At 53.4% G+C, this 14,100-nt stretch overlaps 1 protein-coding gene across 6 annotated transcripts in view; it reads right to left on the bottom strand.

Annotated features, from left to right (window-relative positions):
• CASZ1 (castor zinc finger 1) overlaps nt 1-14,100 on the bottom strand; it is a 108,244-nt gene that overhangs the window by 7,778 nt on the left and 86,366 nt on the right. For all 6 annotated transcript variants that reach the window (XM_078379212.1, XM_072977541.2, XM_072977540.2 and 3 more), the window contains 8 exons: nt 13,018-13,895; nt 10,003-10,135; nt 9,054-9,117; nt 6,906-7,069; nt 4,174-4,296; nt 2,904-3,236; nt 2,179-2,377; nt 1,544-1,715 (listed from right to left, as the gene is read on the bottom strand). In XM_078379212.1, the coding sequence (XP_078235338.1) occupies nt 1,544-1,715; nt 2,179-2,377; nt 2,904-3,236; nt 4,174-4,296; nt 6,906-7,069; nt 9,054-9,117; nt 10,003-10,135; nt 13,018-13,895 (2,066 nt within the window). The remainder of the gene's footprint in view (nt 1-1,543; nt 1,716-2,178; nt 2,378-2,903; nt 3,237-4,173; nt 4,297-6,905; nt 7,070-9,053; nt 9,118-10,002; nt 10,136-13,017; nt 13,896-14,100) is intronic.

The raw sequence follows: 14,100 nt of genomic DNA, 5'->3' as shown, positions 1-14,100 counted from the left end.
CTGAACTCTGGGGTCCAGATGCCCAGAGTGGTTCTGTTAGTGTGCTTCTGGCCACGGCCTGGACAGCCACGTGGGGAAGGCAGGGAGACCCGCGATCGATTCCACCCAGAGAGAGCTCCCTTTATCCTGATGGCTGGAGGGGCCAGAGGAGGAGGAGGAGGAGGAGGCTTGAGAGGTGTTTACGATTTCATAATGGCTTTGGCAGTGGCCTGATAACTTTGGCAAACGAAGCTGCCAACCACACACCCCTGCTCTGTGCCGTCTATCGGGCGCTTTGATGTGCCGGCGCTCGGCTAGGCGGTTGGCATCGACAGAGGCACCCGTGCGCTTGCCTCCGGCACCGAAGCAGCCACGGCTGCCAAGAGGTAGGTGGGGTGATCTAGAAAACGATCCCCACCCCCGCCAGTATCAGCGGGGAACATTTACCTTTCAGTTTTGGCTAGGAGAGCCTGGCAATGAATATCAAAAGCGCTGTGCTCTCCAGCCAGGCGGAATTGGGTGAAAAACATCTACTGGGAGATTTCAGCATTTTCTGTTTCTCACGCTCACAGGAGACGTGATGGTAGCCAAGTCGGCCGCCTCCCCTCACCCTCGAGAGGGCCTGCACCCTGGGGAGGGAGGGAGGGAGGGAGGGAGAACCCACCTGATCCGTCTCGGTTTGGCCAGGGGAGATGCCCACTGAGGTTTGTGATGGGCTGTCAGTGGGGTGGGGAATCCCTCTCCCTCCCCCTCCCTCCCTCCCTGTGAGGTCCCGCTAGTCAGGGCAGGACCCGCGGATTGAAGGGAGCCGTTCCAGTTGAGGGAAGGATTTGTAAAAACTGGGCTTGTCTGCCCAGACGCAGAAGAAGAAGGAGGAAGCTGGTGTTTAGGGGCAGCAACTGCAGGTAGCCTGAGCGACCCCTGAAGCTCAGTTCTGGCTGCACAAAAGCTGAGGGAAGGCGGTCCCATGCAGCGATGAGCGTATCGGATTAGGGCTGAAAAGAGCCAGACCCAGATCTTTGCTTGGCCACTTTTGGAACGGTCACAGTGTTACGAGCCTGTGCAAGGACTTCAACAAGAATCCCGCCACAAAGCAAAAGACGTTGGGGCCCCTTAAAGAGTAACTGCCAGACTAGCCGATCTTTTTTCACTTGGCCATGAAGCTCACTGGCCAACCTTGGGCCACCCACATATATATTCTCTCTCTCTCTCTCTCTCTCTGGGTAATCCAGGTTCACGGGTTGTTTTTGAAAGATGGAACGAAGGAAGAAGTACTTTCCACCTTCCGCTTCCGGAGGAAAAGTGGACTCCGAGTACAAATAAAAAGGCTACAAAGAGAAACCTGTGAGGAGGAGTCGTCTGGCGTGTGTCCGGGGCCCGCTCTGCTCTACACGGGGCCCTTCCTTCCCCTGCGTTCCACCCTTGAAACAACTGATCTGCACATGAGTAAATAATGACAAACCATTTTTAAAGCATTTCACCCCCCCCCTTGCTGTTTTTCTCTCTGGGTTTGTAAGGTCACCGGGTGAAAGTGGCACCACGTTACATCAGAGGAGGGTCTTACCTAGCCTGCCGCACTCTTCCCGCTTGGTGAAGTACTTGAAGCCGTTGGCTGCCCTCCTCTCCGCCTTCTCGTGCTTCTTCACGTGCCAAGGGAGCTTGGTGGTGATGTTGGTCACAAAAAAGCAGCCCGGACGAAGACAGTGGTAATGCCCTCGCATCCGAAACTCACAGTGCTGGAAAGGGGGGGGGGGGAGGAAATCAGCGGGGCAGTGCACGCCCATCAACCACCCTCTTTGGGACAGCCACCCTGGGGTCACAGGCCAAGTGGCCAATTAAGGGAGGGGGAAAGCACACGCACGCACACACACCCCACCCCTGCCGAAAAGCCCCAGAGGAATCAAAGAGTCATAAACGCTGGGCCTATGCGGAATTTCAGTGCACACGGCACAGTGGCCCAACACCGACCGGCCCGTGGCTAGCCCAAGAGGTACCGCCGGGCCCTACGGCGTGGGGGAAGCAGGCCCGGTGGGAGGATATCATGCAAGACAGACACTGGATTCAATGGGCAGTGTGGACACACGGGGAGGCACAGGCTCTGGCTGGTTTCCTGGCCTTAACATCCCGTCTCCCCGTCTTCGTTTCCTTTCACTGCGGCCCAGCGAGAGGCCAGGTAGGCGCTCCTGGGTTGGCCCTTACCTGGTTTGGGCAGAGGCACTGCAGGGAATAATACGCAAACTGGTCTCGCACATTCATCAGGTTGTTGTTGGGGTTGATGTGGTCGAGGCAGTGGGACTCAGCTTTCCCAGATGTCTTGCACACATACTTGCAGTTCCCGAAAAGACAGTGGAAGTGGAACTTGTTGGCATACTTGCAGTCGGTTGCCAGACAGGGATCGCTGGGAAAAAGGGGGGGAAAGCCATGAGCTCCACTGCTCCCCTTCTTTTTCAGAGACTCATTCTCTTTGGGGGGGCTCATGAGCCGTGGCCATGGGAAACATGCAGGGTGCACCCTGAAAATCCTGCCCTCGGGCGGAGGGCTGTGCGTTGCTCCCTGAAGGCCATGGGGATGGTGTGTGTGTGTGTGAATATTCGACCCTTTCAATGTCATCGTGGATGTCTGCTGTCATGACCATCACATTTCTCTCTATCTCTAACCATCAAGTGGCAGGAAGGGGCGGTCTATCCAGATTGTGTGTATGTGTGTGTGTGTGTGAGAGAGAGAGAGAGAGCAAGAGAGACAGAGAGAGCATGCATACAAGAGATTTCGTCCCTCCCTCTTAAGGATGGCCTCTGGTGCTTCCCAGCTGGAGACTACAGAAAACGGCCAGAGATGACAGGAGGGGGAAAGCAGGGAGAAAACCGGCCATCTACACAGTGACCTGCCCCGACCCAGACAACATCCCTGGAAATAGGACCACTCACTTCTCCTGGAACTGGAGGAACCCGGGCTTGACCTGAGGCTTGGCGTTTTCGAGGGACGTCGTCGCCAAGGGGGAGGTGGCCATGTTAGGCACTGACGCCGGGAGCTGAGCCATGGTGGAAGCCAGCTGCTTCCAGGCCAGGAGGGTGGGAGCCGAGGGGACCGTGGCCGGGCTTGGAGCGGGGGCGTCAGGGCCGCAGGCGTTGGCCAGAGCGGTGGAAGAGGCGGAGGGTGAGGAAGGGGCGACAGGAGTCTTGGTCTCCGCAGCAGCCGTCGTCGGGAAGGAGAGCTCAGAGTTTCCTTTCACAGCTCCGCCCTCTGTTCGCAAGTGGAAGCTGGAGGGGATGATGGGAGGTGGGGAAAGAGATGATTGATTGATTTAACAATGATTTATTTGATTACTCCAGCACCATTAGCTGGCTCTCGTCCCCTTCGATCCCCAAGCATAGCTTGTGTAGCCCCACATTTCATTCCACTTCCTGCTTGATGACGCTACACTCACTTTTTAAAACTGGAAGCTCTTAATGAAACACAGTAGGTGCTCCTGACACGGCCTTTCTTCTGCTCAGGCAAACCTCGGGCATCTTTTTCACGATCAATCACACGCTTTCTCTTCCTCTACTACCACACTTTTGAGACTATATTTTTAAAATAAACTCTCTGTATGTGACTGAGCGAATTCGATTTCAATGAAATTGCTTTAGATTGCAGCTTCAGGAAGACTGCATTTAACCTTTTTTTTTTTTAAAAAGAAAAAGTAAACCCATAATCCATATTTTTCACCCTCTCCTCCTAGGGGCTGTCTCTCTACCTCCCATAATCCTCTATGCACGGACATTTCCTGCTTCTGAAAGCATTGAGCTTTTAAAGGGAAATGGGAGGGCATGATGTGGTCTACACAAAGCTGCTAAGAGGGCTGGTCAGAGATTCCATCCAAGGAACCCTGCCAACGGGACCACAGCTAAATCCTGCCCTGTGCACGACAGAAGTTCGAGATGGGCACCAGGAGGCCAGTCAAAACACTTGCTCTCCGCACAAACACAGGCACACACCACTATCTCCCATCCAACAGGCTAGGGCAGACAAGATCACGGCATGGCCTGTGTGGCTGGAGTTGTGACGCCTGGCCAGGCCACTCGATTTGGGAGAGGGGACTGCCCTGAAACTCAAGGGCTCCCCACCCCTAGCAGACCCTTCACTGTGGCATGTGGGCAAGGAGAGCCGGGGTGGGGGGTGGGGGAAGGGCAGCCCAGGTCCGGCCCGCCCACTTACTTGGCATGCTTGATGGCTCCGTCCAGGGTGCTGAAGAGGGCGCCGCACTCCTCCACCACGCAGTGGAAGTGCACTTTATGGAGGAAGTCACACTGGGCGTCGCAGAAGTCCTTGGTGCCAAACCTGCCAACGAGAGGCACAGGAACTCACCCCCTGACGGAGATAAATGGGGGACACTGCCAGGGGTGCCTCTGGCGGAGCACTGCCCGCTGCCTCTGACCGACAGGGGCTCTCCAGTCTCTTACCTGAAGATGCGGGCAGGGGAGGGCAAAGCGCCCCCATCTGCCGCTAAGGGAAGGCTCTTGCCCATCTCAGGCAGGCAGGCAGGAGGAGGAGGCAGCGCTCCACGATCCAAGGGAGGGCCTGCTTCCCCACCTGCTAGTAGCAAAGGCACCTTTGGCCACTAAAGCAGGCGAGTGGTGTGAGCTCAGCTAGAATATTCCTCCCTTGGCTTTGAACCCGGGAGGCAAGGACAGGAGCCAAGACGTAAAGGCTCTGCCTGATCAAACAGATCCAGGGTGACAAAAGGAGGAGCCGTGCTCAACTGGGAAGAAGCCAGGACATGATTCCAGAGGAACATCAATCTTTTAATTCACTGTTTGGCTTGGAATTGGTTGAATTTAAATACATTTACATACTGAAAAACACTGAAGGTGTCCCTTGAAACACACACACTCATCTTAGAGGAGTGTGACAGTCTCTTCTGCCTGCAAGATAACTTAAATGCGATGTAGGAACACCATCATTTAGGAAGGAAGGACAGACTGTCTCTATCTAACACATGATTTTTCATTGTATTTGGAAGGACAAAATCTTTTTTTTTTAACACTGTTTGAATTGATTTAAAGAAAGCCTGGGTCAAAACGTGTTGAACATTACTGTTAAAATAGTACTAAAGTGGCTTAAAATGCTTCAATGCATCACTGTTGTACACAGTGAAAGTAAAATAAACGATGTTGGTTTTGGCCGAACACCATCAGTACACAGTGCGGTGGCCTTTAAAACACAAACAAGCAAAAGGAGAGCTCTTTCAGTACAATCCTGTACAATAGGATTTACTCTCAGGTAATTACATATAGAGGAGAAGGGGACGTCAGAGGATGAGACAGCTGGACAGTGTCATCGAAGGGACCAAGAGGAATTTGACCCAACTCTGGGACGCAGTGGAAGACAGGAGGGCCTGGCGTGCTCTGGTCCATGAGGTCACGAAGAGTCGGGCACGACTTAATGACTAAACAACAAGTATGTATAAGATCCTAGCTTTAGCTTCATTCTCCAACAATGCTCAAATGAAAGACAAGCCTCTGCTCTATGCCAAATATCTGTTACTTTCGAAAAAATGCCAAAAGAGGGAGAAGTCTTGAAAAAAGGCCAAATGTGACATCTCAAAGTGTCCATTCCCAGTCAGTTTGGCATATTGCGGGGACCTGTTTGATCCTCTAAACATTGTCAGAGAGGGCATCCAGAAACCTCCTTCCGATTGTTCTGATTTGGGCAATAGCATGGCTTTCATCAATGCCAGAGTGGATTTTGGGAAAAGTCATCTTTTTTTCTCTTCTAAAAGGACACAGAAATTCCAGGAAACTGCTTTGGGGTTTTCAGAGAGTACACACAATCTCTCAGGACAAACAGAGTTCCTTTTAAAGGACAGGATTTCAAAGTGATTGGAAAGGGGGGATTTGTTCGGCTTCTGAATGAGGCGTTTCACATGGTCTCAAATTGGCTCGGGTGCAAGCAACAGCCCGCGGGCCAGGAAAAGGCTGAAGGCCTGTAAACAAAGGAGAATGACAGCTGACAAGGCAGGAGCCGAGGGAGGGGCGGGTGGGAGCCTGCCAGCGAAGAAACCAGCTTGGTTTGAGCTGATTTCACATCTTCATTAGTATAATGCAAGGAGGAATAAACAGTCAGGATAATGAAATTCATGGACTGCACCAGAGGAGGAGAAGCTGGGAAGACCTGAACAAGGAGAGAGACAAGGAACCCCACAGAAAGGAGAAGATGGCAAAGTGGATCCAAGGGGCAGGCGAGGGAAGGCGCGAGACCACCTGGGAGAATTTCTCTCAGCCAGAGACTCCATCGGCTTACGCTCCTTTTCGCTTCTGAAGCCATAAAGGATCTGGGATTTGGGTCCTGAAAGGACGGGGTCTTCCCACCTGAGCCTCCCTTCCTGCACATCCAGGCCATTTGCAGGGTGTCCTCCCCCCCTCCCCCCCCCTCCTGCCACCTCCCAGATGTCATCAATGACTCCTTCGTTATTCGTGTCCTCTTTGAGTCCAGTCTGTACTGCATCGGGTGTGCAATTCAACTTCCTGGTTGTAACGGCTGTGCCGAGGTATTTTCCTTATGTATTTTATGCCTGACTGCTCTTTTCATGCATTCTTTTCCATTCCGGCTTCTACAGAGAGAGGTCTGAGGGAGTTTTAGCTGTCTCGGGAAGCCCCTTCACAGTGGGTGAAGCGGGGCACAAAGGCCACAGAGGAAACCCAATAATTATCTCCCTGCAACTCAGTGAGGTTTTGTGCATTTTGTTGGAGAGAGACTGGGCTGCTTGCACTGTCAGTCCTCCATGCACTTTTCAGAGGCAGGAAGACTGAAGCGCTACGGGCTGCCTTGTGTGGCTGCAGGGCTACCACGGCTGGCGACCGGGGCATGGGGGAGACCTGCTCAGCAGCAGACACCGGCATGAAACCGGTACCTTCTTCCTTTTAACCGGCTTCTGCCTCGGCCCTCACCTGCGCAGGTACATCTTCCAGGGCTCGGAGAGTTTCTCTTGGACAAGAGCCTTCACCGTCTTGCCCAGGTACTGCGCTGCGTCTGCTCCGGCCCCCGGCTGGCTGGCGTCGCCTTCTATCTTCAAGCCGAGAAGGTTGCCCAGGTTGGGATTACTCTGAGACATCTATGGGGAAGAAATGGATTTTGTGTATGAGCACAGAAAAGCAAAACCCTTTAAAAAAAAAAGTTGAATCTATTCCAAAACAAAGTTGAGGAGTATTTCAGTGACGTTCAAGAGAGGGATGAAGGAGATACACACAGAAGAGCAAGAAGCTTAATGGAGTGCCAGAGAACCAGGGAAGAAAGTCCTTCCAAGAAATTGCTGGCTTGTGTGGCTGATCATTTTTGCCTACAAGAAGTGGAGGAAGAAATCGGAGGAGGAGCTATCGTTAACTTGATCCTAACCAACAGTTGACTTGGTGGGAAAAATGGCAGTAAGAGGGACTCTGAGGGAAAGTGACCACGTCCTACTTGAGTTCTTGATTTCAAAGGAAACAAAAGCAGAGTATAGCTGCACATAGACGTCGGGGCTTAGGAAAGCCATTTTAATAACCTCAAACACTGATAGGTAAGGTCCCATGGCAGGAGATCTTAACAAGAAAGGGAGTTCAAGATAAAGCAAATATATGTAGGCAGTGGAAGGAAGGGTGGGCTAGAAAGGAAGTGGCAAAGAATGGCAGGGATGTAGCTTTAGGAAGGCAAATGCCAGAAATGAGCTGAGGTTAGCAAGAGATGCTAAAAGCAACAAAAAAGCATTCTTCAGGTATGTGCATAGCAAAAGGCAGGGGGGAAAACCCCAGTTCTGAATGCCACACTTCAAGAAGCATGCTGACAAACTGGAGCAAGTCTGGAGGAGGGCAACAAGGATGATCGGGGGGGGGGGGCTGGAAAGAAAGCCCTAGGAGGAAAAACTGAAAGAATTGGACAGGTTTAGCCTTGAGAAAAGAAGATGGAGGGGAGCTAGGAGAGACTTGAAAGGCTGTCCTACAGAGGAGGGGCAGGATCCGTTCTCGATCATCCCAGAGTGCAGGACGTGCAACAATGGGCTCAAGTTGCAGGAAGCCAGATTTTGGATGAATGTCAGGGAAAAACATCCTAACTGTTAGGGAAGGACAACAATGGAACCAATAACCTTCGGATATGGCAAGAGCTTCAACCCTGGAGGCATTTGAGGGAAAGCTGGACAACCCTCTGTCGGATTTACATTGATTTGTGTTATAACTCCATGATTTTATGAAAATCTGGTGGGCGATGAAAATCAAAAAAAGCTTGGGACGAGTTGGACCTAGGAATGGAGATGTGGAAAGGCATGGGTGAGGGCCTCAAAGTCACACTGACCTTTCTAGGGGGTTCTGTGCCCTGAGTGGGAAAAGCGGATGATGCCCTGAAAACTCATCATGCAAGAAGCGGATACCGAAGGCTGGCTTTGAGGACGGCCAGATTGTGAAGACAGTCCACGGTGGGGGCCCAATCCCTCTGGCTAGAGCAGCGTTTCCCATATAAAGGCAAATGTCTATGCATGCCCTTTGGGTGCATAATTTAAAAATAAAAGATTAAACGAAAGAGTTCCACACTTTTAAAAACTTAATAAATATTTCAGTGCCCTACCTATGCAAAAAGCATGGAACCAGCTCAAAATTTTGGTCAATTTTTTTTCTCCCTCCTCCTCCTCCTCTGTTATAACCGAGAAAAAAACCCAAAAACATTTCTCGGGATGGCAGTGTAATATTAAGGCAAATAAATAAAATTAATAACAACATGAGAAAGGAGAGCTTGCCTGACTTGGAAATGAAAAACAACAACAGACTCTTTTTGAGGCTTCTTCTTTCCGAAGGGCTAGGTGGGATGGGGGGGGGGGGAGAGGGTGTCAGAGGCTGCAATATATTTCTTCAGCCAGTTCATTAAATTAATTCGTAAGCAGTGGCTCTGAAATTATACCCGATGAAAAATGGTCTCAAAATTTAAATGGTACAAACTCATCTTATTAGAGGGAAAACATTAAAAAACAAACGCATCTCTCCCCCCCCCGGTCCCTCCCCACCTCGCCAGCGTGGCTTTAATTTCTCTTGGTGGGGGGGAATGAAAGGCCCTTGATGGATGGCTCTTACCTTATTCATAAGCGAGGATAAAAGAGATGTATTTGCCGAGACTGTGTGGCCATTTGATTCATTACTGGAATACACAAACCAACAGGGTTTAGTTAAGATGTGCAGAAGGGGGAGATGGCAATTAATTCTCCTTTCAGACTGCCCCCCTCCCTGTACATTCCACCTGATGCATCAGAAGGAGGGGAGCAAAGCCCCCTCTCGTGCCAGCCAGGTCCGGCTTGCTGCGCTGTCCGGAGACGCCGTCTGCAAGGGCCTCCTGCTGGTCCCGGTTCCTACCCCCCCCCCCGCAAATCAGTCTCTCTCTCTCTCTCCCTCTCCCCCCCCCCCACTCATTGCTCACACCTGGCTGTGCCACCCCTGTTCTCAGAAAGGCCCGAGGGAGCGTAGATGCCCCAGGAAAGCTTGTGGAGGCTGGAGGGGCCCCTGCCCAACTGAAGGCAAGCTGCCCTTCCAGCAAGACCCCCCCTCAGCCCAAAGCAGGTACAGATCCACCTGTGCAGGGCGGTGTTTGGGGGCCTGAAAGCCCGGCTGGACCCGGTTTCTAGCTTAGGAAAAGGTGAACGACCTCATGGAGCAAAACTGCTTTCTTCAAAGATGCCCGAGCCTTGTACAGAAAAAATGGGGGGGGGGGGTCATGCTGACACGGATTGGTGGGTGGATGGCCTGCATTTATGTGCTGCCTTTCTACCGACCGACCGACCGACCGACCGTGGGACTCGTCTTAAGCTGGACGGTCGAAGGCGGAGACTCTGGAAGGACCTCGGCCTCTCCGCTCTCCACCACAGTTTAGCCCATTCCTGTGGGGCTCCCGTGGGTCTGAACCTGGCCCTACCGTGTAGGGCTGGCCTTCCCCCGAGGTCGCTGGATTGCAACCCTACCCAGGACGGCCAACGGAGAGGATGATGGGGAGTGAGAGGCCCCCTTGCCCAGCTTTCTCCTTCCGCCGTACCTGGGCTCCTTCACGCTCAGGTCCAGGCTGCGCTCCTGCAGGGACTCCGGGGTCCCGGGGCCCGGATTCTCGCCGGCTTCTGGCTTCATCAGAGTCGGGTTATTAAAGCGTCCAGGAGTGGGCTGACCATTCCCTACATGGGGGAACAACAACGGGGAAAAGAAAACACCGCCATGTTTTGAATAAGTGAGCAAAGTCAACCTTAAGCGGTGAAAAGCCCACAATGGCCGAGAAAGTTTGGGGAGGAGGGGGAGACACCGACCACCACGATCCAGATGGAGGAGAAAGGGAAACGGTCCGGGTTTGCTGGTCAGCATTTATTGCCAGCTTGACGTGATGGATTCTGACGTCCACCCCAGCGTGGAAATTCTTCAAGTGATAATTATTGCAAAATTATGTCAAAGTTGTCCCGGCGACGGGCCCTTTAAAGGAGAAGGGCGGAAGGCGCGAGGGGGGGAAGAGCTGATGCTCTGTGCAAACTGTCATAACTAATTTGCGGGGCTGCCTCTTAAGCGTTTATTAAAGACTCTGTTAATGCTGAGGCAATGTGGCAGCTTGAGACTGCTAGTCAAGCCCCCTTCCCGTTCCCCAATCCCGACGTTGCCTTGGCGACCGCTCCGGCCTTCTCACTGAGCATGCCCAAAAGGAACATCTGCTGTGTCAGGGCTATCGGAACTGACAGCCAATCAGATGGGTTCAAACTGTGCGACCTCTCCCCCCCATCGCGCCCTCCGAAAACATAGGGTGCCCCCCCACCCTCTTCATCTTCTGGGGTCCTTGCCCCCCCAAAGGCATCTCTTCTTTTTAAGGACAGAGACCTAATTTTTTTTTTAAAAAAAAATTTTTTGTTTCATCCAAAAAATGTTTTTTTTTAAAAAAAGGGGCGAGAGGGAAACGCCCCACAAAGTTAAGAAAACAACAGGAATGAAATGCATACACACACACACACACCGAGAGGAGAGGATGAAACGATGGCAAGAGAAAAAAGTTGCTGACAGGAACACGTCCGCCGAGCTTTCATCCATAATCCCCAAGTGACTAAAATATTAATTTACCCGGAGGCACTACAGCTGATGGTGAAGCGCTCTACAGACAGCAAGTGGCATTTTATGAAAAAATAAAGGAAAAAATAGACCCCTCAATGACCTCTCTTTTTTGTCTCGCTCACAGATGATTCTGCCACCCCCCTAAAAAAGATAAGAGTAAACCCCTGAAAACGTTTGCAGTGGTTCTCCCCTCTCCTCTGCCGAGCCCTTTGCCCTTCGGTGGGACTTGGAAGGAGGGAAGGCCGTCCATGTGGAGTTCTTCCGGGCAGCCATGAATGACGAAGGCAACCGGAGGGGGCGAGAGATCGGCCCGATCCGCTCCTCTCTGCCTGGCGCCCAATCCCTCTCTAGCCAAGGGTGAGCCGTCTAAAGCGGCCGGTAATCAATGAGATGACTCATGGAGGATTGCGCGGACAAGAACGCTGGAGGAAGACCAACAACACCCCACGAGTGAAATTCTGTTCCCTCCAGGAGGACGTTCGCAATGGAAAGAGAGCTCGGTGGAAAGGCTGGGAGGCCTCATCAGTGTGGGCCAGCGATGCGGTCGACTGAGCTGCTTCCGCACAGCATTCAGAATAAAAATGGCAAGGGGAAAACCACCCTGAGCTTCAGCCTGGCAGCTACGCCGGTCTCCTCCGAGCCATCGCCCTCTGCTTGCTAGGGGGTGAGGAAAGCCGTCAGAAACTCCACACGGGTCTTATAGCAGGAACAGCTTTAATATGTTCCGACTAAGTGATCAGACTCTGGAAATCCTCCTCCTCCTTGATTCTTGTGGTGGATAAAGGAGAACGGCCCACTTTTTCCATCTAGCTGGGTCAATGTGTCCCATGGAGATTCCGGGGGAACCTCTCCTACCTGCCCCAGGAGTGACGGGAGAAAGGGAAACCAGGGAGCCCTCGGGCGCTGCTCACCAGAAGAAAGAAGCAACCCTCACTCAGTCTTCCTTGTTGAGGCTCGTGGCCTCTCCAGAAGAACTTAATCACAGCCTCTGCAGCGCAGCTTTGTGGGTTTTCCCTATACGACCAAACTCGTCATTTCACCACCTGCAAACAGTCGTCCATCAGCACCTTCTAAAGGGCTAAAGAAAATCCCCTGGTACTGACGGACGGGCTAGCAGACTGACTCTGGGCAGTAGGGTTGCAAGATCACCTGCACGATTGCCCTAATGGGAATAGCTTGTTCGTGCGGTCAGCTTAAGACTTGGATTTCGGGAATCCAAGATGGGTTGAAAACGGCTGGGTGGCTCCCCTGTTCAGCTCTAGCCTCCTCTCAGGACAGGTTTGTGTTCCCGTCTCTCTCTCTCTCTCTCTCGTTCTCTTCTCACCCATCCTTTACGGCCTAATTAAAGAAGGAGAACCTTGCAGCTGGTTTGAGAGGCTGGGAGGGAAGACAACCGTGGGTTGGGAAGGACTCGGTGTGCGTGCGTGTTTCAAAACCAAACCTGCTTTCTATCTGGCTTGTTGATCTGGACGGCCAGTAAAAGAACAAAGAGTCCTTTCCCCCTCCCTGTTTCCCTGAAATTCCCAAAATCCAAAATAGGTTCTGGTTTTTCTCCCGTCCAACCACATTCCAAACAGAAGCCTTCAGCCGCCACGAGCTGGATCCAGGTTTGGGGTTCTTGGAAAACTGGACTAGAGAAAAGGGACACACCCCCCACGCAGCCTCCTCCCCTCCCCTAAAAATGCTAAGCTCTGGATCTGAAGGTTCTACTTGGATGGGGGAAGCTGGGGGGCTCACCAGGAATCGCCCTCCCCCCAAAACAACCTGGGCCCAGTGCCTTCTGTCCATGGAAGGGAGAACCTCAGCCCCACCCGCTGTGTTTCGTTCCTCTGCTTCTCCAATACAATCAAGCATTTCCTCGAGCCGGGCCTCCCGTCCTTCCCTGTGCTTTCAACTTCCAGATCCCAATGGGACCAAGACCCTTCCAGTCCAGGCACCCCAAGACCAGGAGGAGAGCGGAGGACCTCACCTGCTTCCACAGCCACGGAGGGCTTAAGTGCTGCTGCCGCCAACCTGGCCATCATAGGGGAAATCAAGCCTTTGCTGGCCGAGATCCGTTCCATGATGGACGCCGCTGGAGTCGGAGAAGACGTGGTGGCCCCTGCCTCGCCGGGACCGGAGACGGCCGGGGAAGGGGAGCTGGCAGAGGGCACTGGGTTGGTGCTGGAAGCATTGGCGGCGATCAAGCTGGTGGAGCTGGCCGGGAGCGGGGTGGAGACCCGGTTGGGGAGGATGGGGAAGTAAGAGCCGGCCGCTCCGGGAAGTGCTGCGTTGGAGAGGGCCAGGGCCAAGGGGATATTGCTCGGGAGCGCCTGGGAGAGCAGGCCGGGGATTTTGGAAGCTGGCGGCATGCCATGGATGGGCTTGCTGGAGGCCTGCGAGGGGGCGAGCTCCGCCGCCGCCGAGGAGGGGGCTGCCCCGGGGACGATCAAGGAGGCGGAAGACTGCTGACTGGTCGGGGAGGCACTCAGGCTGGAGTTCTTGGAGCTTATGGCCGAGAAGTCAATGAGGTCGTCGTTGCTGGATTCCTCCTGGTCATTCTCCTTGGCCCCCAGGAGCGACGGGCCCCCCAGGCCCAGGACGCCCGAGCTGCGGATGTGCCGGCGCTCGTGCTTGCGCTTGTGGGAGGTCATCTGGCTGGTGGAGGTGAAGGTGAAGCCGCATCCGGGCCGGATGCAGTGGAAGTGATTGGTGGCCTTGCTGTAGACACACCCCTCATACTTGCACTCCTCGTACTTGTAGAACTTCTTGAAGCCGTCCTTGGCGTAGGCGTCGTCCTTGATGTGGTAGCTCTTGTGCTTCTCGATGTCGCACTTGTTCTTGAAGGTGAAGGTGCAGCCGGGCCGCCTGCGGGAGAGAGAGGGGAGAAAGGGGCCATCAGGCCAAGAACTGGGGCTGGGGTCCCCCACCTCCAGTCCCAGCCAAGGGGAACGGGGAGCGGCGATCCAAGACATGCAATGACCCAGCGCGCCCCCACAGCCTCCCCGGGGGGGGGGACAGCGAGATCCGCTCCATCGCTCCTTAGCCGTCTGAGATGGACCGTGGGTCTCCA

Source organism: Pogona vitticeps, chromosome 7, assembly GCF_051106095.1.
Source record: "Pogona vitticeps strain Pit_001003342236 chromosome 7, PviZW2.1, whole genome shotgun sequence".
Classification (NCBI taxonomy): domain Eukaryota; kingdom Metazoa; phylum Chordata; class Lepidosauria; order Squamata; family Agamidae; genus Pogona; species Pogona vitticeps.
Note: the sequence above shows the minus strand (reverse complement) of the source record. Positions and strands in the feature narration are given on the sequence as shown.